We start from the raw sequence: 26,635 nt of genomic DNA, 5'->3' as shown, positions 1-26,635 counted from the left end.
TTAATCTACCTTCGTCATCTTAACATTGTGGTTTTCATGACAACCATCAAGTCATTAGCCTAAACATGAGGAAAACGTGCTGACTGTCAGGCTTTTAGCTGGTTTTGTTTTGGCTTGTTTTTGAGTTCATTTAATTTAAGGGTACTGAACCATGATGAAACTGTCTGACTTTGTAGACTATCTGCAAATGTAAAAAATGTGCTGATAATCTGAAATATACCTTACTATCATCCAATATACATGTAAACAATGCAAAAAAATAAAAATAAAATAAAATAAAAATAAAATAAAATAAAGGGGATCATTGTCAGGTTCTAGGATGCTCCGTGAAAAGCCCAAGTGTTAGAACATCTCAGGTTTGCACCATAGAGCCCATTGCAGGACAGGAGATATGTGAAAAATGACTTCTCAGCAGCTTTCGTCATAGTTAAAAATCTGCAGCATGTTTAAAGTTTTACATTAGTGAAGTGAAAACACAGTGTTACCCACAGAATTCATTTTGACATCTTGCCAAAAGATGGCAGGTATCATCTCACCACACTAGAAATGATTTTGCCACTGCATCCAGCTCAGTTATAGGAAACCATTCCTGACACTGTAATAACCCATACTTCCTTCTCAATAACAGTAACAAGGCAGTAAATGTCACATCAGCAGGGTAACATTTATGTCTCCCTACCTGTCTGCTTGTATTTGATGGTATTCACAGATTTCACAATCTAGTCTTATCCATTAATCCTGAAAGGTTCGGTCTTATCTACTGTGTGACTTGTAGCCACAGACATGCCACAGAATTTGCTTGAGCTTAAAAGCAAACTCTAAGCTCTAGATCTGTGCCTTACTCTCAATAATCTCACAAGATGAATAGAGCAGACAGACAGTGACACCTGGTGTTATCACAGTGTAAAAATCACTGAGCATATTTACTGCCTGAGGGAGATATTTTAAAAACAGAAACTATCACTATTTTAAATCAATAAACCTCTGCAATGACAATGTATATTCAGTGTTTCAGGGTAATTTATATTCTAGGTATCAGAGTGATTCGTAGTTTATTTTTCAAGGCAACTTTACTGGACTTAAAGTAATAAATATTCCACAGTACCATTCTTTTAGCAACCTAAATTTTTGATAGTCTCTAATCGTCTGACTACTAATAGTCAACAATAAGAGAAAAAATACCAGAAGATCTCAGCTTGTAGAATTTCTGTCCCTGAGGTAAGGTATACAGAGCACTGTTTGACTGATCACTGATAGAATGAGTGTCCCCCAGCAAGACAATGAACCTCAAATGGCTCCCACCTACAGAATGTCACACACCTACACACACTAACAAACAACACTTCATTACATACCTTAGTTGTGTTTTGAGTTCAGTGAAGCGAGGCCTTTTGCTGGGGTCATACGACCAACACTTTGTCATCAAGCTGTAGAGAGTAGGAGGGCACTGAGGGGGCATGGCCAGTCGTTCCCCGTTCTCTATCCTGCCGATGACATCGTTGTTTTTCACACCTTGGAAGGGCTTGATACCGAACATTAGGATCTCCCACATACAGACACCTTTGGAAAAATTGAAAACAGACACTCAATCAATATGGGACAGCCACATACTGGCTCTTAAAGTCTGTAAAGAAAGAGTCAAGGCTGAAATAAAAGAACACTAAGAAGTACTTTCAGTTGTACAAAGAAAAACACCAAAAAACATGGGGAAAAAACACAGAAATTAGTAAGTAGGCACACAAGTTAGACTTAAAACCTACCAAACATCCAGACATCACTGGCTGTGGTGAATCGTCTGAAGTTTATGGACTCTGGAGCCATCCATTTAATAGGAAGTTTACCTTTAGAGGCTGTAAAAACCAATTAAGAGAATCACAAATGAGGCCCATGAATGAAAATGATGCTTTCTTCTTTTCTTAGGTAAGGTAATGAGCTTCATCAGGAAATTGTGAAGTACTGACTAACAAGAAAGTTGTTCATTTGTTACATTTACCTTTGTAATAAGAACTATCCTCCATGTAGCGCGACAAACCAAAGTCCCCAAGCTTCACACAGTCGACTGTGGATACTAACACATTCCTTGCCGCGATGTCCCTGAAGAAGACAAAACACTAAACTGAGGAAATCCCAGAAACTCTAATGTTTATCTATTAACTAACTAGACACTTGTCATTTAGAGAGATGATTTAGAGCCCAAATGTACGTTCCAAGCATTTTTGTTTCAAAAACTTGTCATATCTGGTATTTGTGACACCATGTTACATACCTGTGCACGAATCTTTTGCTCTCCAGATATGCGAGAGCTGTGCTGAGCTGATATGAGTACAAGATGAGAGAGGCCAAGTCCAGACTGTACTTTCTCACCTGGAGAAATGACCGTAACTACAGAGAAGGAACAAACAGAGAAAGAGGCATGAGAGAGACGGTTATTTTGGTTGTAAGTAACAGATGATAAAGAAAAACAGTGAGAACAAAAATGGGGAAAAGGCCGGGGGAATGTAACCAGAGACTAAACAAGACTATTAGAAATAAAGGGAAGATACCGAAATAGAGTGTAGAAGAAATCATAGGGAAGTGTGACATTTGTAATTCAATAGAATAAGCTTTGCAGGTACAACAAAATGCATGTAATATATCTTTAATGTTTAGCTATGAGTAATTTGTAAGGAATTTGACATATCATCCATGTTTCACCTCTCCAAGAGTGCAAAGCTCCATGATGATCCAAACCGGGTTCTCAGTGATGACTCCCATCAGCTTAACAATGTGAGGGTGGTCAAACTGACGCATGGTCACTGCAAAGAGGGAGAAATGTGTTTGGAATGGCCAGTTTGAGAAAAGACAGGAAGATATCTTGTGCTGTACGAGTTCTCTGCAAATAAAACAGATCTTTCTCAGCAGTAGTACAGAAGACAGACTTACATGCTTCTTGGAGAAACTTTTCCCTGACGCTATCTGACGTGGAGTTCTTACATGTCTTCACTGCCACTGACAGCGCTGGGTTCTCCTGCAAAAAAACATGCAAAAGAGTAATCAGCAACGTAACAGTGGTATCTTCATTCAGCAAGTTCACCTTCTTGAGGAACCCAAAACCTAATTTTGCAACAGCTGCACTATATGGCAGTCATAGTGATGTGAGTTCAAATTCAAAAAACAGCATTTTTTTTTCTGATTCTTGTCTTTTTACTACTTCTCAAAGAACTGATTCTCATCACTTGCTGACGAAACTGGTATCATTATCTTTGAAACTAAGAGTAATAGGAGCATTATGAGGATTTATATTATATTCATTATATTACAACATTTTTTTTAATGCAGCTCCCTCCTTTGTGAAAACGACATCCCTCCACAGTAGATGGTCCACAAACAGGGCAGACTGGGAAAACAAATTAAACGCACCCTTCCCAACACCGTGTATGTTAATGAAGCAGCTGACAGCTCTCAGTAGATCAGTCTGAAGACAAACAGTGAAGTCATATCTCCAGTTCAGACCCTCAGAATTAATCTGAACACCTTGTAACAGACAACCACCCGTTAAAAATACACCAGCGTTTAACACATGGAGCTTATCATTTCGCGCGAGCACATTAGCAGTAGCTCGAGCAAGCGGCTGATGAGGAGGATAATTGACAGCGTTTTCTCATCTGACACAGACGTCATGTTGCAGCAGGACAAAAACACTGAAACAGGTGGTTTGACGCTGTCTCTCTGCAGTTCTGATCAAACATAACTAACGCTAAGTAAAATCTGTTACACTAAGACTGCTGCATGCCAAAGTTATAATCTCCTAATGAAGGAGAGCGTGAGGAGACGCGCTGATCCAGATGCATCTTGGGCTGATATCTACTTCATATAACCTTACAAAAACTCGCTGTGAGTTAAACACAGATAGGGTATGACTATATATCCCACTCTGACTTGCAGGAACGGAAAATTCTGTGTGGAGCACCTGCAGTCCGAAACTGAAATCCGGCCAAGGAAGGGAATATTTTCTTTTGATCAAAAGATCGATCCTTGGAATTTATGAATCGATGTCAAATTTTGAAAATGAGGATCGTTTTTATTTTTGAGAATCGATTTTTTTTAACCAAGCCCTACTTTTTTGTATCGAATTCTATGGTTTTCATTTTTCTCAAACAATGAGTTAGATAGCCACATCTCAGACGCTTATAATAGACCAAGCCGGTAGCGCGGCTTTAGCCCGAACGAGCCATCTAACCTTTATGGTTTGATGCTCGGGGCAGGTTATCACATGACCGTTGTTCGTCTGTGCCGGGTCTCAATGAGAAACGCCGTTTCGTTCCTTTGTATGTACAGGGCGAGCCTCCCACTCCGCCGCGGCCGTATGCTCAGGCCAGGCACGGCCTGGTATTTGTAGACAAAACTTGTCACCGCCCGACCGCAGTTATTTTATAACCTGCCCCGACAAACACCCGCGGGCAACACTACCTTTTTATTTTTCTTTCTCCAGCCAACGGTCATGCCACCCGGTCATTACGGTGGACTGATGCCTCCGACCCTCTAGAATGTGTTGGCCGGTCAGTAGAGCTAACGTTGTAGGCGCTTAAATTAAAATACTTGGGGCAACTTCAGGTTTTAGTCTGTTGGTCCTGCGGACCACTAGCCTGTCAGACTCAAAAGTCTTCTCTTCTATGTAATCCTCCTCCAGAAAATGATCACTGCCGACCCTGGAGTCAGGGCCCATCGGGGGATTCTTCCTCTTCAGCGCTGCTAGCCATCGCAGCAGTACCGGTCTCCGCTTCAGGGGCAGTTTATAAAAACTGACTGTTTTGTCCTCGGCTTTAAGTCTGGAGAACTCGTTCTTACACCCAGGAGCAATACAGTAGTGCCCCCCCCCCCCCCCTTTTTGTCTTTTCGTCTCTTTTGGCTCGCCAGTCTCCATTGTTCACCCGTTGTCTCTCTCACCGTGATGCGGACAGGGGGACTCACATCAGGACCGCGAAACGAAACAACCGCATGACGTCACAGTTAAAAGTACAGCAAGATGGCTGCGGTCTTGCCAGGAAAGATAAAACGGCGCTGCGTTTTTCTTTCAATTGTCTGTATTTGACACATTTGTTATATAATCATTGCTAAGGATGGGACTCAATCTAGTAAAAAATGTTAGTTTGGTTGACTGCTTCATGTCCACTCGGACATCCTTCAGGGATAGCATGGCCACCTCTAAAACGTCCACCTCCCGGCACAGTAAACCAAAAGATCGAACATGTGTTATGCATGATTCACCACGCATAACATGGTCCAAGTCAGCCTCCTGACAGCAGATGGACTCGGTGATCGAGGGCATCGCGGTACAGCATCCACACTGACACCAGGGCCCTGTTCTACGAAGCAGGATTACTGCCTAGCGAGGTAGCTTTGAGGATAGGTTTCGGATTCCCTGTTCTACGACACGGGATCACTCCTCAGCGAGGCGAGTCTCCATGGCAACGTACGCTGAACGGTTAACCTGCTCCGGGGCAGGTTAGGTTCCAGATTGAACTCGCGGACTCTAAAAACCCCGCCCACTGACCAATGAGCCCTCACCAAAAAATGGCTTGTCCGTTCTTAGAGAATCCCGTGGACATCAGAGCCCGACCCACTCTTTTTCGGATGACCACCTTTATGAAAGTTACCGGTTTTCCAGGGAGGGGTTGGTAGTACATGACACTTTCTACAGGTAGTTAAAGGGAATGAAGAATTCTCATTGCCGTAATAAGATCTTCAGTGCCAACACTTCTGTTCCATGACAATATTGCCCGTATTAAAATTGTGACAGGAATTTATGTAGGGCTCACGTGGGCTACATATCACACAAAAAATATTAACACGATAGGAATGACCAAATGAATAAATTAATGTAAGAACTAAATTAAAAAATTCAGCGAGGTAGCTCCAAGGCTATCTCGCTAGACTGAACTTGCTTCGTAGAACAGGGCCCAGGTAGCGTTACCAAGACGCTCCTCCCCCCAGACAAGCACCGGCTCCACACCGTGCTCCTCTCTCCGTATGGCTGCTCCAGTGACCCGGCGAATTGGCTCGAAAGCGTTGGCAATCGGGTTTGGGTATTCGATAGGTCTTTCGGCTTCATCTTCCATTTTAATAACCCTTTCAATACAATCGCAGCTCGTTGGGTGTTGTGTCGAGCAGCTGTTAATAACTAGCAGCCAAAGAACAAACCAACCCCGCTACACAACAGTGACGTCACATCAAAATGGCCGCTCGCTGACTAATTTGGGAATATCTATGGTTTTAATAGCTTTAAAAAAACACATTTTAGGCTGGATGTTTTTTCGTGTTTATTTGATAAAGCCTAGTGCTGAAAACTGCATGTTTCATTTCCACTTTAACCCTCCTGTTATCTTTGGGGTCAATTTGACCCCATTCAGTGTTTATCCTTCAAAAAAATAACAGTTAACTTTTTTATTTTGGCTTCATATTTCATGACTTTTCCTAATTTAATGGGAACTATTGATTTAGCATAAAATTATTATGATGATATTTTTTCATTTTGCTGTACACATATTGCACGCATCGGTGTTCCTCTGGGGTCAATTTGACCCCAAGCTGTTTTAGCTGTGTAAAACTTGTCTGTCTCTGTGTGACACATGTGTGACCTTAGATTCCCACACCTGCAGGTGCAGAGTTGATTCTTTTGAGTTGATACATGTCAAGGGGGGGGGGGGTAATGGGAGGAATGAATGTATGTGTGTGTGACCTACTACTCACAGAACTGATATTTCCCGCGCTGTGGAAGGTGGGATATTCCCGCAAGGACATTGGTAGTTCATGTAAAATAAGGGAGGAGCAAACATAAAAGCTTGCCTTGCAGCTCTCTGTCCAAATCATTAGGGCCCGAGCCCGACAACCACAGGTTGGGCGAGAGCCCTATTGAAACCCTTGTGATTATTATTATACGCCTTTTTTCTTCTTTATTATTTGTTTCTGCCAAAACATCCCCAAATTGCGTGCCCTTCGCTTGGAAAAACGTGAGCACGCCTAGCCCCAAAATTCGCATGCCCGAAAAAATGTATCAATTTGCAACTTGCACAAAAATGAACGCGCCCCCAGGGGATTAAAACTGCGACCCCTTGGGTGACTTTGAGCCACAGCCCTAAAATTTGGTGTGTATAATAAGCATGCCCAGCCCTACAAAAATAGTCCCTTAAGATTTTTGTGCTTTACAAACACGGACTTCGCAATTTGGGCCTAAACATTGTAATTTAGCGATTTTGGCAAACATATTTGAACAAACTGGGTTTTTCGCTTATCAACTCAAAACTTGGCTTGACTATACTACTCCCATTGAAGATCAATAATCATAATTGAATTTTTATATTTTTTGCGGTGTGGATATGACATGGGATCAAACTCTGCTACTGCCAGTCCCAAGACCGGATAACAAAAGAGGAGGGGTGAGTGAGACGTTATAGTGACCACAAATATGTTACAAAAAATAGATAAAATAAGTAAATAAAAATGTTTATGAGAGTAAAGGGGGGGTTACCAACATCAATCAATATGGTCCATTCTCTGAGAGTCATGAATGTGCACGCCAATCAGAAATGATTTGGATTAAAGATTTGAAAGATACACAAACTCTAAAACTATAAGTTTGACCTGATGGTGGCGCTGCAGGGAAAGGTCATATCATCACCAAAACCTATAGGGGTCATACTCTTGTGGTCATTAATGTTTTCAGTAAATTTGAGAAGATTTGGATAAAAACTTTTCAAGATACATTATTTCTGATTGAAAGTTTGGCCTGATGGTGGCGCTACAGGACAGGTCAAGGTGTCATTATCAAGGGGTTATTTATGTATTCAACAAATAAACAAAGTTCCTTGACCAAAAAACTTGGTCAACTATTTTCTGTAAATCATTTTCTGGGGGCAAATATCCCTGGGGTCAAATTGACCCCAAGGGTAAAATGTGTGAGTAATATTTGAGGACGATAGGAGGGTTAAGGAACAATCCTCATGGGGGAGACGTCACAACGCACATATAAACAGACCAGTTATGTTACACCCGCGAGCCCATCAGATGGAACGTTTTTTTCCCCCACAATTTTATTTTATTTCTCTCTATTTGATCGATCTGTTGAGTTAGGAAGGTGAGTAGTGAGTTATATCCGATTGTAAATTCAAGCATTCTCAAGCACTTGAATAGAAAATCAAGTACTTGTCAAACCTTGAAAACACAACATGAAAAAATAAGCATTTTCAAGGATTTCAAGGACTTGTACGAACCCTGTTTCTTTCATAAAGGAAACAAAAGCTGACATTTCTTTTATATTGAACAGACAACTCTGCCACTGATGCTTTGCACATCCTGGAGCCATGATTTCAAATCTTGTCTGGCTTTGTGTCTCTCCTACTCAGATTGAGACATTTTATGCCTCCAAAGGAGAACCCTCAACACTGTTCCTGCCTACAAAAATCTGGAAATTAAAATATAATAGACATGTCTGCACCTATGTGCAAATTAAATTCTAAAAGTTTGTCCATGGCATTCTTCATTTCACTTTCCCTCTCACTCTGAAACTATTTGAAATGTAATATGGTAAGGGATAAGTAATTATTATTCATTATTAATTTAATTTCATTAATACAGAGTGCTCTCATGTCTTGGTCACAGCGTGTTAGTGAGTTATTAAAAAGTTCCAACAAGGACACAATAATGTGTGACTGGAGAGAAGTAAAAGGAAGTGAATAGAGTGTGATGTAAACACATCTCGAGCTAAGATTGCACAGCTGACGTTAAATTGGTTATGTAAGCCTCAGATTGAATAAAACGCCCATGGCCTGGCTGATGTCATACCACTGCACCTCTTAGCAGACATTTCTAATTAAGCTAACTGTGTTTGGGAACATTTGCAAAGCAATGGTCACACCATCCAATTGTCTGCACTTGAACAAATGCACTCAAATACGTTTTGACAAAGGATTGCATTTCTTAAATTTAAAGATTAATTCAACTTAAAATTTGAAGGGTGTATTGAAAAATGTCCTCATATGCCTGACATGGTTCGAAGCTGCAGAACGTCTATCAGTTTGCATCATTGTAACCAACAAACCCATAGTCTGCAGTCAACTGTACTAACTGTCAGAAAAAAAGTAAAATAGTGGCTACAAATGATAAAACCTTGTGTCTGAGAATAAAAGTCCACCTACCGGGCTGATGTAGACTCCTTGATGGACGTCTCCAAACTGACCCTCACCTATGCAGCGTCCCAACTCAATACGATCCCGCTGAATCTCATAGTCACGGGCTACATACACAATAAACATAGACATGAACACACAGACACACACACACACACACACGCAGATATAGACACACAAACAAGAAAAAGGGGAACGAAATTGATATCAAACACAAAAACTCCTTCGTCAGGCCTTGCATCAACCAAACTTGTCAGAGCACTTTGGGGTTTGTAGGATTTGTTAAACTAATCACAGGATTTTCAATTTTGAAAGCATTAAGTTATCCAAGAAAACCTGAACAAATGTGGTGCAGCTTCAACTAAGTGGCACAGGACAGGCTCATTAACTTTGTGAGCAAAACATTATGTGGTGCCATATTTGCTGGAAGAAACTTGAAACTAAACAAAGTCCTGATTAGATTATCCTGATTTTCCAGATCAATACAGTTAATGCATCGCCAGACTCAGACAAGATTAGTTTTGTGGCAATCGGCATAGCTCAATGTCAACAGCATGCAGCAACAGCAAACCACAGCCAGACATGCCATGTAACACAGACAAACAACAGCCAATGACAGTGTATCTATGAACATGAATTTACACATTACATTAAAGGTTATATGGATAAAGTCAGGTGGATTTTATATGGTGTGACACAATTGATAAGAATTTAGAGCTCAAAGGCTTTGTTGAGAAGAAATTGGTTGTGTTTCATTCAGAAATTTTATAAATTATCTTTAGGAAAAATATAGTGTATATAGTATAGTATAGTGTATCTTAATTTAATGTTTTGAATTTAAAAACCCTTCAGGTTGTTGGCTGTTGAGAAGCTGATGGTTTGCTTTGCCTGTCAGGCATCAAACTGTTGACCTGACTTTGTCCATGTAATCAGCATACAGATATAGCACTAAAGGATTACAGGAACCGTAAATCCGCTTGGTGAAATGTCCATAAAACATGTTTATAACACATTGGCCATCTTTGGAGAAAACTACAGTGTAGAAATGGGTGGCAACATACAGTCACTAGAAGTACAGCTGACCATAATTAATGCCTGTGTGTTCTGCCTATAAATGCTGCCTGTGTAACCTGAAGTCATCATTATGGTTAAACAATAAGAGTGGTACTGCACTGTTTGTTCGTGGTTTGGGTTTGAAATGCAACAGTGTACTGTCTATGTTTCTATTTAAACCCTCAGGTCTAGATGTACTCCCTGGTCCAGGCCACAGTTGTAAATAGGATATGCTGGTAAAAATACACAGTTAGATTGTAGCTCTGTCGGGCAAACAGGGTTTTAAAAGTTTACACTCTGCTGCACATCAAGATGTATCCCTCAACTAATAACTGTAAATTTCCTATTAAATCTGCTTAAAACTGACACATTAGACATCAGGAGAAGGGAGGGTGGGCAAATCACTGGGGTACAAAAACAGAAATAAACACTATCCTTAAAGTTGCAGGCAAACATAAAATAAGGGTCACAACAACCAAATCAAAGTGTCATAACAATACATCCAGACTCATGTTACATTCCAGTTATTACCTTGATCTAGTCCATAGTATTCTGGGAAAACGAGTAAGTGATGGGAGACAGAAATAACTAGCTGTGAATACAGAGATCCATAAAGTTGTGCTGGTATTTATCTATATGTCTGAACATCTATTTTACTTGCTTTGCAGTCATTGGGACTCTGATGCAGATACACTGCAAAAACTAAAAAATAATCAAGTGTTTTTGTCTAATTTCAAGTGTCTTATCCCACTTGAAAGAAGCCACATTCACCTGACAAGACCAGAAAAAGCTTTTATTTCAAGATATTGACAGCCAAAATGAAGCTGTCTTTTAATATCTTGAATCAGACATTTTTTTTCTGTGTTGTCAGTAAATTAGGTTTATATGAAGTTTCATTTTTTTTCTGCTAGAAATAAGACATTAACACTTGCTTAGATTTCAGTTTTGCAGAGTAAGTTATGAGAAAAATATCTACTGTAAGTGTGTTTATACCTGTAGGCTAAACTGTTTTATTCATGAATGGTTAAACAGCAAAGCCATGTTTAAATAATTTGCATGAAACAGTTTGTGCTTACAATACCAAGGCAACATTTTGAGGTGCTTTCAATGGGTAATGATGCCAGTAAAACAATCCTCTTTGAATCTTTACTCTATTTCCCATACTACAGTATGTTAAGGTGAAATTACCCATCTCTACTGCCTTTAAATGCTGCCTGTGTAACATTAGCATTAAGAAGCACTGCAATAAGCTTCATATGGCCAGCAGTCTCAATCCTGATGAAGAGTAGCAGCAGAGCCTCTCAGCTGTTTGAAACTCATCTTTAGTGTCACAGTTAAGAGGAGAACTTGTATTTAGAAGAGTAGTTAGCATGATAAAAAGTCATTTCACAAATGTATCCTATTATGATGGCATCAAGGCAAATAAGTGGAACAAAACAGACTGGGGAAGCTCCTGTTCCCATTTAACCTTGTGATATTTTGCTAAAACAAAAATAGATCACAGCTCTATTTATAAACAGTTAGTGTGATGTGGTTTTAGTGGTTCCCTCTTCTATATAAGGCTGTTGCATGTGACAACATAAAACATGCCATTTAAAAAAACATTAAGATTTTTTTAACGCTAAAAGTTAAAAAGGTTTTAAGCTAAAAGTTGAATTAATTTCTAACTCAGCCTGGCAAATCCTAAAAAAAGAGCATGCTTTGTTACATCGTAATGACCTTCCTGCTGGTTGATAACATGATATTGTTAGTAATAACACAATGGTATTTACATTTTTAAGATTTAACACTAAATGCTCTGTCCAAGTTTTAGAAAAGTTCTCCTGTTAATCGTTGAATGATGTCAGATAAGGATTGAAATTTAATTCAACTCAAATAACATATTCTATCATATGAGATGAACTGGGATCCCCCTCCTTATGGCAAAGTAATGACAAGGCAGGACCAAGACAATATCACATTTTACAGTTAAGGACCCTCCTCATCTGAATCGAGCTTCATTACACTCACGCAAACACAAACATCATCCACAGCATCACACAAATACTCATACTGTCTGTTGATCCTAACTCCATCAGCCCACAAACCTTCCTGCCTGAGCCTATATGAACAATCCCTCAGGTGGTGTACTACACAAGTCTCTTGGGCAGATGCACAAAACGCACGAACAAATCCATCTGTCCACGTTTCATATCAGCTGTCTGCAAATGTTTTCAAGCACGTGTTCTACCTACTTGATGGCATGGTGTAGGTGTCCTCCTCATCTATGATCTCAGCGTAGTCGTCTGTTTCTTCAGAGCGAAAGGCAGAGTAGGGAGAGACAGAGAGCAAAGAAACATCAATTCAAAGCCATGTTGGTGACAGACAAAGTAAAGCTCAGAATGAAGTACCCCTATAAAAAAGTCAGTTACCCACAGCCCAGTAGTTGATAAAAATAGTAACAGTGCTATCTGAAATTGGTACAAATACTAATATCTACTTTTAACACTTTAAAATTAAACTACCAATACTAATAGAAACAGCAACAAGGACATCAAAAATAGAAAAATAAAATCCTCAAACAGAAGTACCTGTCCAAAAGCCCGTCACCATACCCATTCCAAACACATGCACACCAGTTAAAATTTTCATGTACAATAAAACAGCCGCACATGAGAAATGTAGGGCAGAAGAGTACAATAGAGAGAGAGGAAGAAAGAAAGAGAGACAGACAGAGGAGAGAGGAAGGGGAGGGATGGAAAGGTTTGTTCTTTCCACAGAAACAAGCTGCAGAAAAACAGGTTGAGTCATGGATCAGGCTGAAATGGCGATAGTGTGCACGCATACAGTACTGGTTCTAAATGTAGACACACAGAGCAAGAATACCACTAAGTTACTAATTTAGGATGGTTGACAGAAAGAATGTTGTTTACCATCGCCACTCGTGTGACCTGCAGGAGCCACATGCAGCATAATACAAACACACAGAGGGAGAAAAGGAGAGTTAGTTTAAGTTGTTAAATAAATAAGACCACGGATATTTTTTAATGATTACTATATTCAGTGTGATTTTCATTCAATCCTGCCGAGCCGTGTGTTAGTCAGAGGTCAGTAGACAGTCAGGACAGAGTGACTAAAGCTCTCCATGGGGACATCTGGCGAGACAAGGACTCTTCACTGCGCACACAGATGAGGCTTTATAGGGGAAACAGGGTGCACACACACATATCTATGCACCCTTTATCTATCTCATGTCAGACACTATCATTCATGACATTCACAGCAGCAGACCGGGAGGCAGATTTATTGAGAGGCGGAAAAACAGAAAAGTGACAGGAGATTAATACCTGAGACACAGACAGCTCGGGTTCGTACTCCGTCCATCCGTTTTTCCATCCGCCTCTCATGATTTGAGACTCTGGACAAGAAATGAGAAAATCACTCTTGGCTCACAATAAGCTAAACCAGCATGTTCTGAATGATCCTCCAATATCAGCTCCAGAGATAGCAGAGCAGCCAGAGGAATGGAGGACACACATCCTGTCATGTGCCATCTTACAGTGTTAATCGTTGTAAAAATAAACACACAAAACAGAGTCCAAAGCTTGCATGGATTTAAGTATTCACAATATGTGCTATTCAAAGACTCTCAGACTAGAAATATTCATTTGACTAAAGCCACTGGCTGATAGTCAACCTATTCTGTCAGCTGAAGCTTCCATTCACATTTCAGTTCAACAAGAAATGTTCTTAATGCATCTTCACAAGCATGTCTTCACTTCTTTTGTGTCTTACAGTTAAGCACTACCTTTTTTGTGACTTGATAAACAAATAAAAAATAAGTCTGATGACTTACTTGGGGATGGAAGGCAAAGCTCTGTCACCCTCTGCAGAGACAAAATGAACACATGAATCAGACACTGAACAGACTGTCGCCACATCATGTTAGCTCCACATCACTGTAAACCATTTCTTCATGGCTATTGTTATTTTTAGAAAAGACCAGTTTTATTCTGACAGGCTGGTAAATCATAATGACAGGCTTAAAGCTTCAACGGTCATGATGAGACTTGACTGCCGTCTGACAGAAAATGACAGCAATTACAAGCAAGAGCATATTTTTACTGTAAGATAAAGTTCTTTAAGTAATAAGTAAGCTCAAGACTGAAACAACTTTAAATTACACAGAAGCATTACATGTTAATGCCAAATAAATGAACAGGAAATATCCACATTTTTACCTTTGTGGACTCTAACAATGAAAGAGCGAGTAGCTGAAGAGACGAGTCGACAGTAACCATCAATCAAGTCAGCCATGTTTTCTGCTGTTGTCAGCGATGCAGTGGTGACTGTGAGGGGCTGCACACACACACACACACACACACACACACAAGGATGAGTGTAAGAGTAGGACAGAGAGTTGCTTCACAGTGACACAATGACAGCTTTATTAGAGGTAACGTCTTCTACCAGAGCACACACACACGCACACTCCAGCAGCACTGATGCACACATGCTTTTCCAGAAGTACGGCCTGTTGCAAGCATACACACCCACTCTCAACACACACTCACACTCACACTCACACACACACACACACACACACGCACACACACACACACACACACACACACACACACACACACACACACACACACACACACACACACACACACACACACACACACACACACACTTTCTCTCACTGACACTCAAATGCAGATGGCAACACCCGCTTTTTTTCACTTCCTCTTCTCCTTGACATCATACCCTCTTTCTCCTACATGTTTTGTATTGATGCTAAAAATGTAATGCATTTGTTATCGGTTCAGTTAAAATACAGCAAACATGTGGCCTACAAATGAGTTTAGTTTTGGCGCATACACTGAAAAAGACATGGATGTAGTATCGCGAACGTCACCCGTCTGTTTCTGAAACGGAAAATAAGGCAAATTGGAATTGCGGCCATATTGGAAGTGGCAAGGGCTTAGCTTACAGCTATAAGGTGCCCGCCAGTCACATGACCTGAGCTGTGCCTCTGATTGGGTGAGCTTGCGATCCTAATATCCTCTGAACAAAATATAGAAAAAATGTCACCCCTGAACAGTGTGTGCAGATAGTGAAATTAGCGAGTCAGACAGGAGACGTTTTTTGAACCAGGCTGTAAATAGGTTAATTTCTGCTTTAAAATAGTATTTCTGGAGTCAAGTGAACACTTGAGAAACAGCAGATTTTAGCACTTCCCCATTGTCTCATATTCTTAGACTGGAGATTGCTGCTTGGTTTTGGCACATAGGAGGAAAAAAGGACTGGTCTTTAAATTGTGAATTGATTTGCATGGAAAATCCAAATAGGGATTTTTGATATTCAAGCAACAGGCAATGGGTTCACAAAGCACATTCCTTCAATTGAAAAATTAATAGTTGCAAGTTTCGAGTAGGTCTGTTTTCACCTCTGGAGCTCCTGCTACGTTGAGCTGCAGCATGCCTTTCCTGTCCTTCTCCTCCAGCGGAGAATACTGGATCGACTGAACCTGGTTAAAGTTAGCTAAGTGTGTAGGCTGCAGAAAGAAAGACAGACACATAGAGTTCAGAAATCTTATCCAAAACATTTTTCAACAATGGTGTCTTTACTCTGCTCAAAGTTAATTATCTTTTCCAGAAACTGTGTGCTCATATACAGTGAGTGCTGTAAGTTATGCAGTAATACATAGTTAAATCATAATTTCCCATAACCAGATCATCAAGTATTTCTTTTTTTTTTTAAACACCCACAATAACAGTAGGCTTACATTTGGAATACCAAGCACCATAAACAAAGTCTTTAAGTTTGTGAAGCTCAAACAGAGCAAGGCCTGAATCATTTTCATGCACTGATCAATTAACTGTTGCCATTTTGTTGGGCAGTCTGTTACATTAAGTCAAAATATGGTAACTTCTTTTAAACACTGTAGCTGCTCTTCTCTGGTCATATCTCCTAGAACATACCGCTTCATATGGCACATTATCTGAGTCATAACAAAGGAAAAAAACTGTAATTTTAGCACTCATTTTAATTTGTACAACTGTCAACATGTCAACCAGTAGATGGCAGTAGAGTGGGTTGACACTGTGCCCTTTAAATCAATAGCCTGAGGTAAACAACCAAATCACCTGATACCTGTTGGTTTATAAGTCTGAAACAGCTTTACTTTTCATCAGTGCAAAGTTTAACCTCATGCAGGAGTTTAGTTGTTTGTATACTCACCGTTGAGCCTTTATCTGTGAGGTAGCTGATTCCTTCCTCTGGACCAATAGCTAACTCCACTGATATTACCCAGCTAGACTGAGGAGGGACAGAGCAAGAGAAACAGCAGAAAAAAAGGTGTCACATTTCATCACATCATCTGTGTTAGTAACTATACATTATACTAGCAGAACTGCTCTCGTTTGCTTTCACTTCTTTTGACATGAAATGCCTTCTGGGACAGAGGGCGGTTTGCATTTAGTGATTGACAGCTATGAGACAGAACTTTATGAAATACAACATTTAATATGAAAGCAAATAAAATGCAAAATGCTTTAAATGCCTTGTCCAGTTGTGTTCAGCCAAATAAATTTAAGACCACAATCAACTCGTTATGAAAATGCTTAAAGGGACAGTTCGGTTTTTTTTTTACATGAGCCTGTATGGCATCCTCATCTATAGTTATGTACATCAGCGCTGTCTTACCCCTGTCAGCGTCCTGTGACCCGAGATCTGGTGCAGTTTCGGTCCGGACGAAAGTAGTCCGGCAACATGGCTGGGGTCACGAAAATAAAGCGTTTTTCCTCTCAAAACAAATTGCGTTCAAGAGAGTTATAAATTTGCATAACAAAACTGCAAACCGGAAAAAAGTCAGACTCCGTTATCGATTGGCACTACTTTCTGGTGCGTATCACTGCGCCGCTCGGTGCATCCAGCTGACCGGCGCGCGTTGTCACTGTCATTACAACTTAAAAAAATTAACGATAACATGTCTGACTACGACACTGATGAAGATGACATTACATTTAGCACAGAGCCAAGGGGATTTATTTATGAACCCAGATAAACTGCTGCTGAAATTCTTCAGATGGAGTTAAAACGAGAGGAGAGAGAGACGAGGCACAGTTATGTCGCTCCTGGAGCCACAGCTGGAGCCGTGAAACATAGTGTGACAGACAAATGCTGTCAGAAGTGTGCAGCAGAGTCCTGCACTGGGACGGGTACCCGCAAAAACAGCTGATTTGCGAGTGGTTTATAAAACCTTCTTTTCTCCGGGTTCGGATCTGGGTGAAAAAAATAACATGCGGGTCGGGTCATGGGTTTAAGTTTGACACATAAAAATTAATATAAAATAATAATAAATACAAGAAAATAAAAACATAAGTTGTAAGCTGGTTGTAGGGCTGTGACCATATAGATTCTGGCTTCAAATCCGTAACATGGTGGAAGGCTGAGCCACGCTATCCAGTTCTTATAATACATCCATGGTTGTGACATGATCACGGCTCGTACCTGCTAAGCGTCACTTAAGTCTGGACAGAAACAGGGTTCATACAGGTTTTTCATGGTCAAATTCAAGTACTTTTCAAGGAACTTCAAGATCAATTTTCAAACTTTTCAAGTACTGTGAGCGGTTGTTAATTTCATAATGTTAAGAAATTGATGCACACACAAAATGGCAATTTTGTTGTTTTGTGTTTAACAGCACATTTGTTCACAATTTCACAGAGAAGACTCGCATTTACAAAAAACATTTTTTTTTTCCTGATTCTTTTCTTTTTACTACTTCTCAAAGAACTGATTCTCACCACTTGCTGACGAAACTGGTATCATTATCTTTGAAACTAAGAGTAATAGGAGCATTATGAGGATTTATATCATATTAATTATATCACAACAAATTTTTTAATGCAGCTCCCTCCTTTGTGAAAACGACATCCCTCCACAGTAGATGGTCCACAAACAGGGCAGACTGGGAGAACAAATTAAACGCACCCTTCCCAACACCGTGTATGTTAATGAAGCAGCTGACAGCTCTCAGTGGATCAGTCTGAAGACAAACAGTGAAGTCATATCTCCAGTTCAGACCCTCAGAATTAATCTGAACACCTTGTAACAAACGACCACACGTTAAAAACACCAGCATTTAACACATGGAGCTTATCATTTCGCGCGAGCACATTAGCAGTAGCTCGCGCAAGCGTCAGCTGATGAGGAGGATGATTGACAGCGTTTTCTCATCTGACACAGACGTCATGTTGCAGCAGGACAAAATAACTGAAACAGGTGGTTTGACGCTGTCTCTCTGCAGTTATGATCAAACATAACGAACGCTAAGTAAAATCTGTTATGCTAAGACTGCATGCCAAAGTTATAATCTCCTAATGAAGGAGTGCGTGAGGAGACGCGCTGATCCAGATGCATCTTGGGCTGATATCTACTTCATATAACCTTACAAAAACTCACTGTGAGTTATACACAGATAGGGTATGACTATATATCCCACACTGATTTGCAGGAACGGAATATTTTGTGTGGAGCACCTGCAGTCCGAAACTGAAATCCGGCCAAGAAAGGGAATATTTTCTTTTGATTAAAAGATCGATCCTTGGACTTTATGAATCGATGTCAAATTTTGAAAATGAGGATCGTTTTAATTTTTGAGAATCGATTTTTTTTTTTAACCCAGCCCTTCTTTTTTTGTATCGAATTCTATGGTTTTTATTTTTCTCAATCAATGAGTTAGATAGCCACATCTCAGACGCTTATAATAGACCAAGCCGGTAGCGCGGCTTTAGCACGAACGAGCCATCTAACCTTCATGGTTTGATGCTCGGGGCAGGTTATCACATGACCGTTGTTCGTCTGTGCCGGGTCTCAATGAGAAACGCCGTTTCGTTCCTTCGTATGTACAGGGCGAGCCTCCCACTCCGCCGCGGCCGTATGCTCAGACCAGGCACGACCCGGTATTTGTAGACAAAACTTGTCACCGCCCGACCGCAGTTATTTTATAACCTGCCCCAACAAACACCCGCGGGCAACACTACCTTTATGTTAAATGGGACACTGCCTTCATTACTGATGCCTAGCATTTAGCATAAAAAGGTGGCTAGCTTCAACAGGTAGCAGGCTAATTGGCTAATTAACGTGTAGGGCTAAAAGGGTACCTCTCATGTGGCTGGCGAGTGCCGACTCGCCCATAGCTTCCACTGCAATCTCCTTTTTATATACATTGCAGTATGCTGCACGGGGATTTACGCTACGTTTAATCCAAAATTTGTATTTCTCTTTCTCCAGCCAACGGACATTGAAGCGGCAGCCTCCCGGCATGCTGTTTAAGGAACAATCCTCATGGGGGAGACGTCACAACGCACATATAAACAGACCAGTTATGTTACACCCGCGAGCCCATCAGATGGAACGTTTTTTTCCCCAACAATTTTATTTTTAGGGCCCGAGCCCCCGAGATTCGGGGGGCGAAGCCCTATTGTAACTGTTAGGATTCTTCTTCTTCTTCTTCTTCTTCTTTGTTTCTGCCAATACAATGCCATTTTGCGTGCCTTTGGCTTGAAAAAAAGGCGAAATGACCTAGCCACAAAATTCAAACTCGGCGAAAAATTTATGATTCCACTGTCTCTGCAAAAATTCATACCCCCTTGCGCCCCCTAGGGGCTTAAAACTTCAGCCCCTTGGTCTGCTTTGAGCTACAGCCTTGAAATTTGGTGGGTATAACAAGCATGCCTAGATGAACAAAAAAGTCTCTTATGACTATCGTGAATTCTCAACACGAACTTCGCTATTAGCACGTAAACATGGGATTTTCACGATTTGTAGCCTACGCATTTGAACGAACTAGTCCTAGGGCTTTTGTCACAGCAACTCCAAACTTGGCATGTGTATACTACACACATTGAACATTAATAATCATAGCTAAATTTTCGGAATATTTTTCCGTTTGGCTAGGACACGGGCTCAAAGTTCGGCATTTTTCAACTTTGTCTAATCTGCACCAAAATTTACACACATGTTCAGTGTTAAGCCCTGGACACAGCCATGTCCCTATATCTCCCAGAAATTACAACGCCTCCTGATGGCAATGGCCTGAAATTGCCAAAATTACGTTTATAGGCTATGTATTTCAATGAACTACTCCCAGGTTTGGACTAAGATGAACTCCAAACTTGCCTTGTGGAAACTACACACATTGAAGATGAACACTTACAATACAATTCTTATCATCTTGTATGGCTCGGCCACAAATGGCCGCCAAAGTTCACCATTTTGCTACTTCATGAAAATCTTAATAGCTCTCTTGTTCAATGTTGGATCAGGCCCAAAATGCACACATATGTTAACTCTCCCATCTCCAACACATCCATATACTTCTTTTCATCTAACACTACAGCGCCCCTTACTGTTAACAGGAACTCATGTCTTTTACTCTCTGATTCATAGCCTCTTCATTTTTTGCCATTTTCTTTTTCATTTAACTTGCAAATGTCTGGCACACTTTCATAAAGCATTACAAATCAGCTCATGTCCTCAAGGTCAAGGGTGTGTCTATGGCACTAGCTTCACCTCGCTAATGTCAAAAGACAGCAGGAAGTAGTACTAACTCAGTCATTTAAGGTCTAATTTCCTCCAAACTGCACACACACCATGGAAGTCCGTCCCCCAACTCTTCTATAACCTCAAATCTCTGCTACTGCAATAGCGCCACCCACTGGAAATGCTTGATAATATTATTACATTCATTTTAATGTTTGCTCCAAATTTTACACACATGAAGTCCCTCCCACTCCTGACTGCTGTTGACATGAATTACAGTGATAATGCTGCTCCCCCTATGGTACACTAATCATATCAACTATGCTTTCAATGTACCATGTATGCTTGCTTGCGGGGAAACAACCTTATCCATACACAGAGCTCTTGCTTCAGGCACATTTTGCTGGACCTAGCCCGCTTGGGAATTACCCCAATACGGACCATTTTCCGCGGGGCGAGGGCCCGTCATTGCTGCATGCAGCTATATTATTTCTCTCTATTTGATCGATCTGTTGTGTTAGGAAGCTGAGTGTTAAGTTATATACGATTATAAATTCAAGCATTCTCAAGCACTTGAATAGAAAATCAAGTACTTTTTAAACCAAGATGAAACAACATGAAAAAAATAAGCATTTTCAAGGATTTCAAGGACCTGTACGAACCCTGCAAAAAGTAAGTCTACTATTACACATGTAAAGGTCCTTTAAGAGATTAAAAGTTTAAAAGCATTAAACGTGAAAAAACGTCTCTCTCTCCACCCGTTCTAACTCCATCTGACGAATTTCAGCATCAGTATATTCGGGTTCATAAATAAATCCCCTTGGCTCTGTGCTAAATGAAATGTCATCTTCATCAGTGTCGTAGTCAGACATGTTATTGTTAACTTTTTAAAGTTGTAATGACAGTGACAACGCGCGCCGGTCAGCTGGATGCACCGAGCAGCGCACTACTACGCACCAGAAAGTAGCGCCAATCGATAACGGAGTCTGACTTTTTTCCGGTTTGCAGTTTTGTTATGCAAATTTATAACTCTCTTGAACACAATTTGTTTTGAGAGGAAAAACGCTTTATTTTCTTGACCCCAGCCATGTTGCCGGACTACTTTCGTCCGGACCGAAACTGCACCAGAACTCGGGTCACAGACAGGGGTAAGACAGCGCTGATGTACATAACCATAGATGAGGATGCCATACAGGTTCATGTCAAAAAACCCGAACTATCCCTTTAACAGGCTCAGTCCTCCTGGTTTAGTGACATTTGGTCTGAGCGGACTCCACCTTTCATTTTTGATACTTCATGTTTTGTTTCATTAACCTACCCCCAGAGCACATTTGAAGCACTCCTTGTCAAAGCGGTAGATAGGTGAGAGAATCTCGAAGAACTTGTGGATGCTCTGCTCATCGTTGAGGTTAGCAAACTGCTTAAAGGTCTGCTGGATCTGCTTACGGAGAGTCTTTGCCTGATGGGGACAAAAAGACATTAACAAGGCTTTAGTCTGTCTTGTTGGTTTAGGGCCAAAACACACAAAGACTACTGATAAGGCACATGAAGTGCCAACAGGAGGTTTAATCTAATCTAAGACAATGAGATTATCAGACATTTAGACAGAAATCAATTTTGTCATCAGTCGGCTAGTTGCTGAGTCAAATGTATCGAATCAAACAAAATAAGGTCTATAAAACAAACAAATAAATAAACCATCTACCAATCCTGTTGCGGATCAGCACATCTTTGGGTATTTTTGTCAGTGTGATGACAGTTTTTGTTTTGTTTAGTCTCACCTTTAAGGAGTCCAGCAGGCTTTTGGGAAAAAACCTTCTCAAACCAACGTCTTTTCTGAAACCACAAAAACATAAGGTGAATCTCTGTGCAACTTAAAAATATTTGTGTGAATACTCGATAAATAAATCTAGGTGAAATAATCTTGATCAAATGAATCACCCTTACTCTAGTAGTTCATAGTTAGATTTCTTGTCTAGGGCATTTCCTGGCATCTCTCTGAAGAACCTCCTTTATAATTCACAAAAAAATGAAGATAGAGTCAAGAATATGTTTGAGAAAATGAACAATTTTTAATGTGGTTGTGGGATGAAAACTTGTGTCTGGATTGTTCTTACCTTATTTCCAAACAGCCCAGTTTCAAAGCAACTTCTTGATCCACCTGATCCGCTATATGGTGCATGTAGTCACTTTTTACCTGGAGAAACACAGTGTGCCAACAAACTTAAATACTAATACCGCTGTAAAAACATTAAACTTTACAACTTGAAAAATGTGTTGTGTGGTTAAACAGCAATAATTGTGTTGATAATACCAAATCAGTGTATACATTTTTAGTCCCATTGATAGAGCAGATAAGGCACATCAGAAGAGGTTTAAGAGAATAGCTGATGTGATTTTATACAAATCAATTGGAAGAATACAGTATTTATAAGGGAAATTTGGACACTTTTTCTCACCTGGTGATAGAGGTAGTTGAGAGAAGGTTTGTCTTCAGAAAAATGACTGAGGTAACCTTTGGGAAGGTACCGCATCCGTAACTCATACCTGAAAATGAGACAGGACAGTTTGGCTCACTTGGGGTTTGTTTGTTTTAAACAACCATAAGTGTATTTTACAGGCTTAATGGAGAGATACACAAATGACTTTCCCTATCATTTGTTCATTTTTCACAAAAATGTGCTATATTTACTAATTTACAACATGATTTAAAGATCTTGCAGTAATCAATTAACTGATTGGAGAAAGGTTCTACTTAAAAATGTTCAATCAGGGAAACAATCAGTGTATGGTTGTTCTTATTTCAGTGAAGACCACTGAATATTGAAGCTGCTGCACCAAAATTTGTCACTTTGGAGGAAAACCGAATTATCAGGAAATATATTATACACCCTTTTTGGAATAATTTGTTATTGAAATAATAATAAACACAATGTAAATTAATTATTGTACAACACAGTGCAACACATGCTGGCTTCATAATAGTCCTCATACAGCATTAGACTTTATATCTTGCCCAAAGTCACCTCAGCAGGGTGGCTGTTTGCCAACACCTCCTGCATTGAAACCAAGTCTTGGGGCTGAAAGATGCCCTTTTCTCCTCATTATATTACTGCCTGGTGGCTCAGTAAGACGTGATTTTGTATTTTGCTGACAGTGAACTTACTGAAAGTGATACCCTTGTCCTATCACAAAGTATAATGAGATTCCTGCTGTTGGAATTTACAGTCAACAGCGTCACAGCAGTACCCAGATGGGCCATTATTGTTCATAGTGACATATTACTTTATGACTGACATATTGCTGTGACTGTAGTCAGGAGAAATGGGTCAGCAGAGTAGTGAGCATCACACTGCCATGATGCTAAAGGCCTGTAGTTAGACAACAGAGGAAAATCAAAAGACACAATGAATAAAACATCCTCGTTCTATAATGAATGACGCAAAAAGAGAGTGTGAGAAGAGAGCAAAGGATGCATGTTTGAGAGAAAAAGGAGCTGGGTAAGAAAGAGAACAGATGTGAGAGATGAAGAGGGGGAAAGATGGAGAGGCAGATCAAAGTGAAAAGGAGCGACTGCGAGCGAACGAGACAGAATGAGAGAAAACACGCGAGGGAGCGTGAGAGGAGTGAGATAGAGTCAGTCCATCCCCTGGGCTACTTCTGCTGTTCTAACAATAGCTTGGCAGCGGCAGAAGCTCCTGTGGGCTTGCAGCTCTGCTGCCCTCCGAGGCAGAGCTGCAACAACTGGAGCTGCTCAGCTGCATGTTAGCGGTGTGAACAAGTCTCTCTCTTTGAATTCATTTCAATTTTAATGACTTTGGGTGTAACGTATCAACAGAAGGACAATGGGCTAAAATGAAAGAAGAGCTGTTAACAATATGTGCTGCAGATGGCTAAGAGCCGGCAGGGTTTAAAAATAGGTTGAAAAGGGGTGGTAATTCTCTCAAATAACAAGGATGAGATAAATGTCTTCACCCGAAAGAGCAAATCATCTCTCAGAGCAGATCAGGCAACTGGCTCAAATAAATTCAAAGAATAAGGCTCTTTAAATTAAAGTGGTATAAAAAGTTTTAGATGCAGGAACAAGCCAAATCAAGTACCTGAGTGATAGATGTAATGGCCTACCAATTCAAACTACATTAACTCCAACCTGTCAAACTTGTATATATAATGGCTGTTACATTAGGGTTGATTCCTTTGTATTTTTAGGAAGTATTTATTTAAAAAAAGGTGCAACCTCATTTAATATACAAACAAAGCATACTGATTGCATGCAGCATTGACTCTAAGTATGTTTCAGGTCAGTGACTTAACACAGCATTAATTCGTTTTACTGGGACATTATGTTAGAATCTGTACAAGCCGTAGCTTAAAAACAAGGCAACAGTCAAAGGGTTATGTTTAGTGGCAAATTTGTAAAAAGCACATCTGTCTCATGCCCCCTCTGTAGAGATTTCCTGTAACTGATCTTCAGTTTGATTAGCATAACTCATAGAGGAAGAAGTGCCCATTGGGTAGGTACCATCCAGAAGCTGTCTCAAAAAAAACAAGCCCCTCACTCCCTGATAGACTTTGTGAAGCAAAACGAAACACATTTTAATGAGTCAGAGTAGAATGGAATATTGAGGCAACTCTACCTCCACTCCTCCTGGGGGTGCTGTTTCTCATACTTCTCCCTGACATGAGAAACTCCCAAATCAGGGTGTAACCAGTGAAGTGCATCAGAGTGCAGGTGGGTCAGACGGAGGCCCAAAGAAGAGACGCAGCGCAGTTTGTGAATCTCTGCTATTTTCTGGATGACACCCTGTGGAAACAGCAATAGAGAATGTGAACATCATAGAAATTTTAACTGGAGATGGCTGGAAGTTGAAACATGTCTGTGTTCTTTACCCTGACATCTGTGGCATCTCCATGCCTGATATTACTCGCCCAGGTGCATGGTTCACTGTTTGTCTCAAAATAATGGAAGATCTTCAGGACCCGGTCCATGGAGCCAGGGGGCCGCTCAAGGCCTCCTGCAGAGCCACTGGTACCGACACCAGTACCACCAGGCATCCCAGACCGGGATTTAACCCCACAACCACCTGTTGCAGAGTGATTGTGGTTGGGCTCCAAGAAGGAAGACGACGCCATGCCTGACTCAGACCCTGCGGCTGGGGCTAACTGGCTGTCATATTCTGAAAAAGAGAGGGGGGAAACGGCCATGTATCAAAATGAGGTTTGGGTATTCAACTGGAAATGTGTTCAGTGATCACAAATTGGGACAGATTACACAGCGCAGGACAGTGAAAATTGACAGTTATTTTACACGGAACAAGGGTTGGTACAGAGAACTACTGAACCTATTCTTCAAATTCATGGCTTGGAAGTTGCAAGAGAGTTTAAGACCAAGTTATAGAAATCTAAGTCACCAAAAGTCATTGATTCATTCTGCTTTTATGCAATGTATCAAGAAAAATCTGAATCTGCATCGAAAGTCATTTAAACATGACTTGTATTCTAGCTTGTATTATTCATCAAGATTATTTGTCCCATGGCAATAAGAGAAGACTCTTTATGCTGCCAACAACTCTTTATTTTGGTTTTGATTCAATAAGACATTTGTATTAATGCCTTGGTCTCTGCTTGTGTGCGTGCATGTTTTGAACAGTCATTATCGTTCCTAAAATAATGAATCATTTTATGATGTTTGGTATTCACGTCTAGTATTAACCACCAGTCCTCTAGACATCTACCATATCCCCCCTCCTGTGTTTGATTGGTCACATGGCACACGCCAGAAACAGCATTAAGTCAGTGCATTACGTGTTTATGGCAGAGGGGAGTGCAGAAGAGAGGAGATTGTCCTTTTCTGTCGCATACTGAATAACAACAAAAACAAGAAA

At 40.5% G+C, this 26,635-nt stretch overlaps 1 protein-coding gene across 6 annotated transcripts in view; it reads right to left on the bottom strand.

Moving 5' to 3' along the window:
• The window catches only part of LOC141800843 (focal adhesion kinase 1-like), a 73,910-nt gene that overhangs the window by 22,631 nt on the left and 24,644 nt on the right, over nt 1-26,635 (bottom strand). For 3 of the 6 annotated variants that reach the window (XM_074683665.1, XM_074683661.1, XM_074683666.1), the window contains 22 exons: nt 25,641-25,927; nt 25,388-25,554; nt 23,210-23,297; nt 22,868-22,947; nt 22,698-22,760; nt 22,532-22,586; nt 22,069-22,209; nt 16,443-16,520; nt 15,649-15,756; nt 14,438-14,555; nt 14,053-14,083; nt 13,544-13,614; nt 13,130-13,147; nt 12,452-12,508; nt 10,749-10,769; nt 9,174-9,271; nt 2,923-3,007; nt 2,695-2,795; nt 2,267-2,382; nt 1,994-2,094; nt 1,761-1,850; nt 1,356-1,560 (listed from right to left, as the gene is read on the bottom strand). In XM_074683665.1, the coding sequence (XP_074539766.1) occupies nt 1,356-1,560; nt 1,761-1,850; nt 1,994-2,094; nt 2,267-2,382; nt 2,695-2,795; nt 2,923-3,007; nt 9,174-9,271; nt 10,749-10,769; nt 12,452-12,508; nt 13,130-13,147; nt 13,544-13,614; nt 14,053-14,083; nt 14,438-14,555; nt 15,649-15,756; nt 16,443-16,520; nt 22,069-22,209; nt 22,532-22,586; nt 22,698-22,760; nt 22,868-22,947; nt 23,210-23,297; nt 25,388-25,554; nt 25,641-25,883 (2,135 nt within the window). In that variant the 5' untranslated portion in view covers nt 25,884-25,927. The remainder of the gene's footprint in view (nt 1-1,355; nt 1,561-1,760; nt 1,851-1,993; nt 2,095-2,266; nt 2,383-2,694; nt 2,796-2,922; nt 3,008-9,173; nt 9,272-10,748; nt 10,770-12,451; nt 12,509-13,129; nt 13,148-13,543; nt 13,615-14,052; nt 14,084-14,437; nt 14,556-15,648; nt 15,757-16,442; nt 16,521-22,068; nt 22,210-22,531; nt 22,587-22,697; nt 22,761-22,867; nt 22,948-23,209; nt 23,298-25,387; nt 25,555-25,640; nt 25,928-26,635) is intronic. The other 3 variants (XM_074683663.1, XM_074683662.1, XM_074683664.1) reach the window with 3 other exon arrangements.

The sequence above is a fragment of the Halichoeres trimaculatus genome, unplaced genomic scaffold, assembly GCF_033239565.1.
Source record: "Halichoeres trimaculatus isolate MK-OKI-2021-1 unplaced genomic scaffold, fHalTri1.1 fHalTri1_scaffold_12, whole genome shotgun sequence".
Taxonomy (NCBI): domain Eukaryota; kingdom Metazoa; phylum Chordata; class Actinopteri; order Labriformes; family Labridae; genus Halichoeres; species Halichoeres trimaculatus.
The sequence above is the reverse complement of the archived record's forward strand: the minus strand, read 5'-3'. Positions and strand labels throughout refer to the sequence as shown.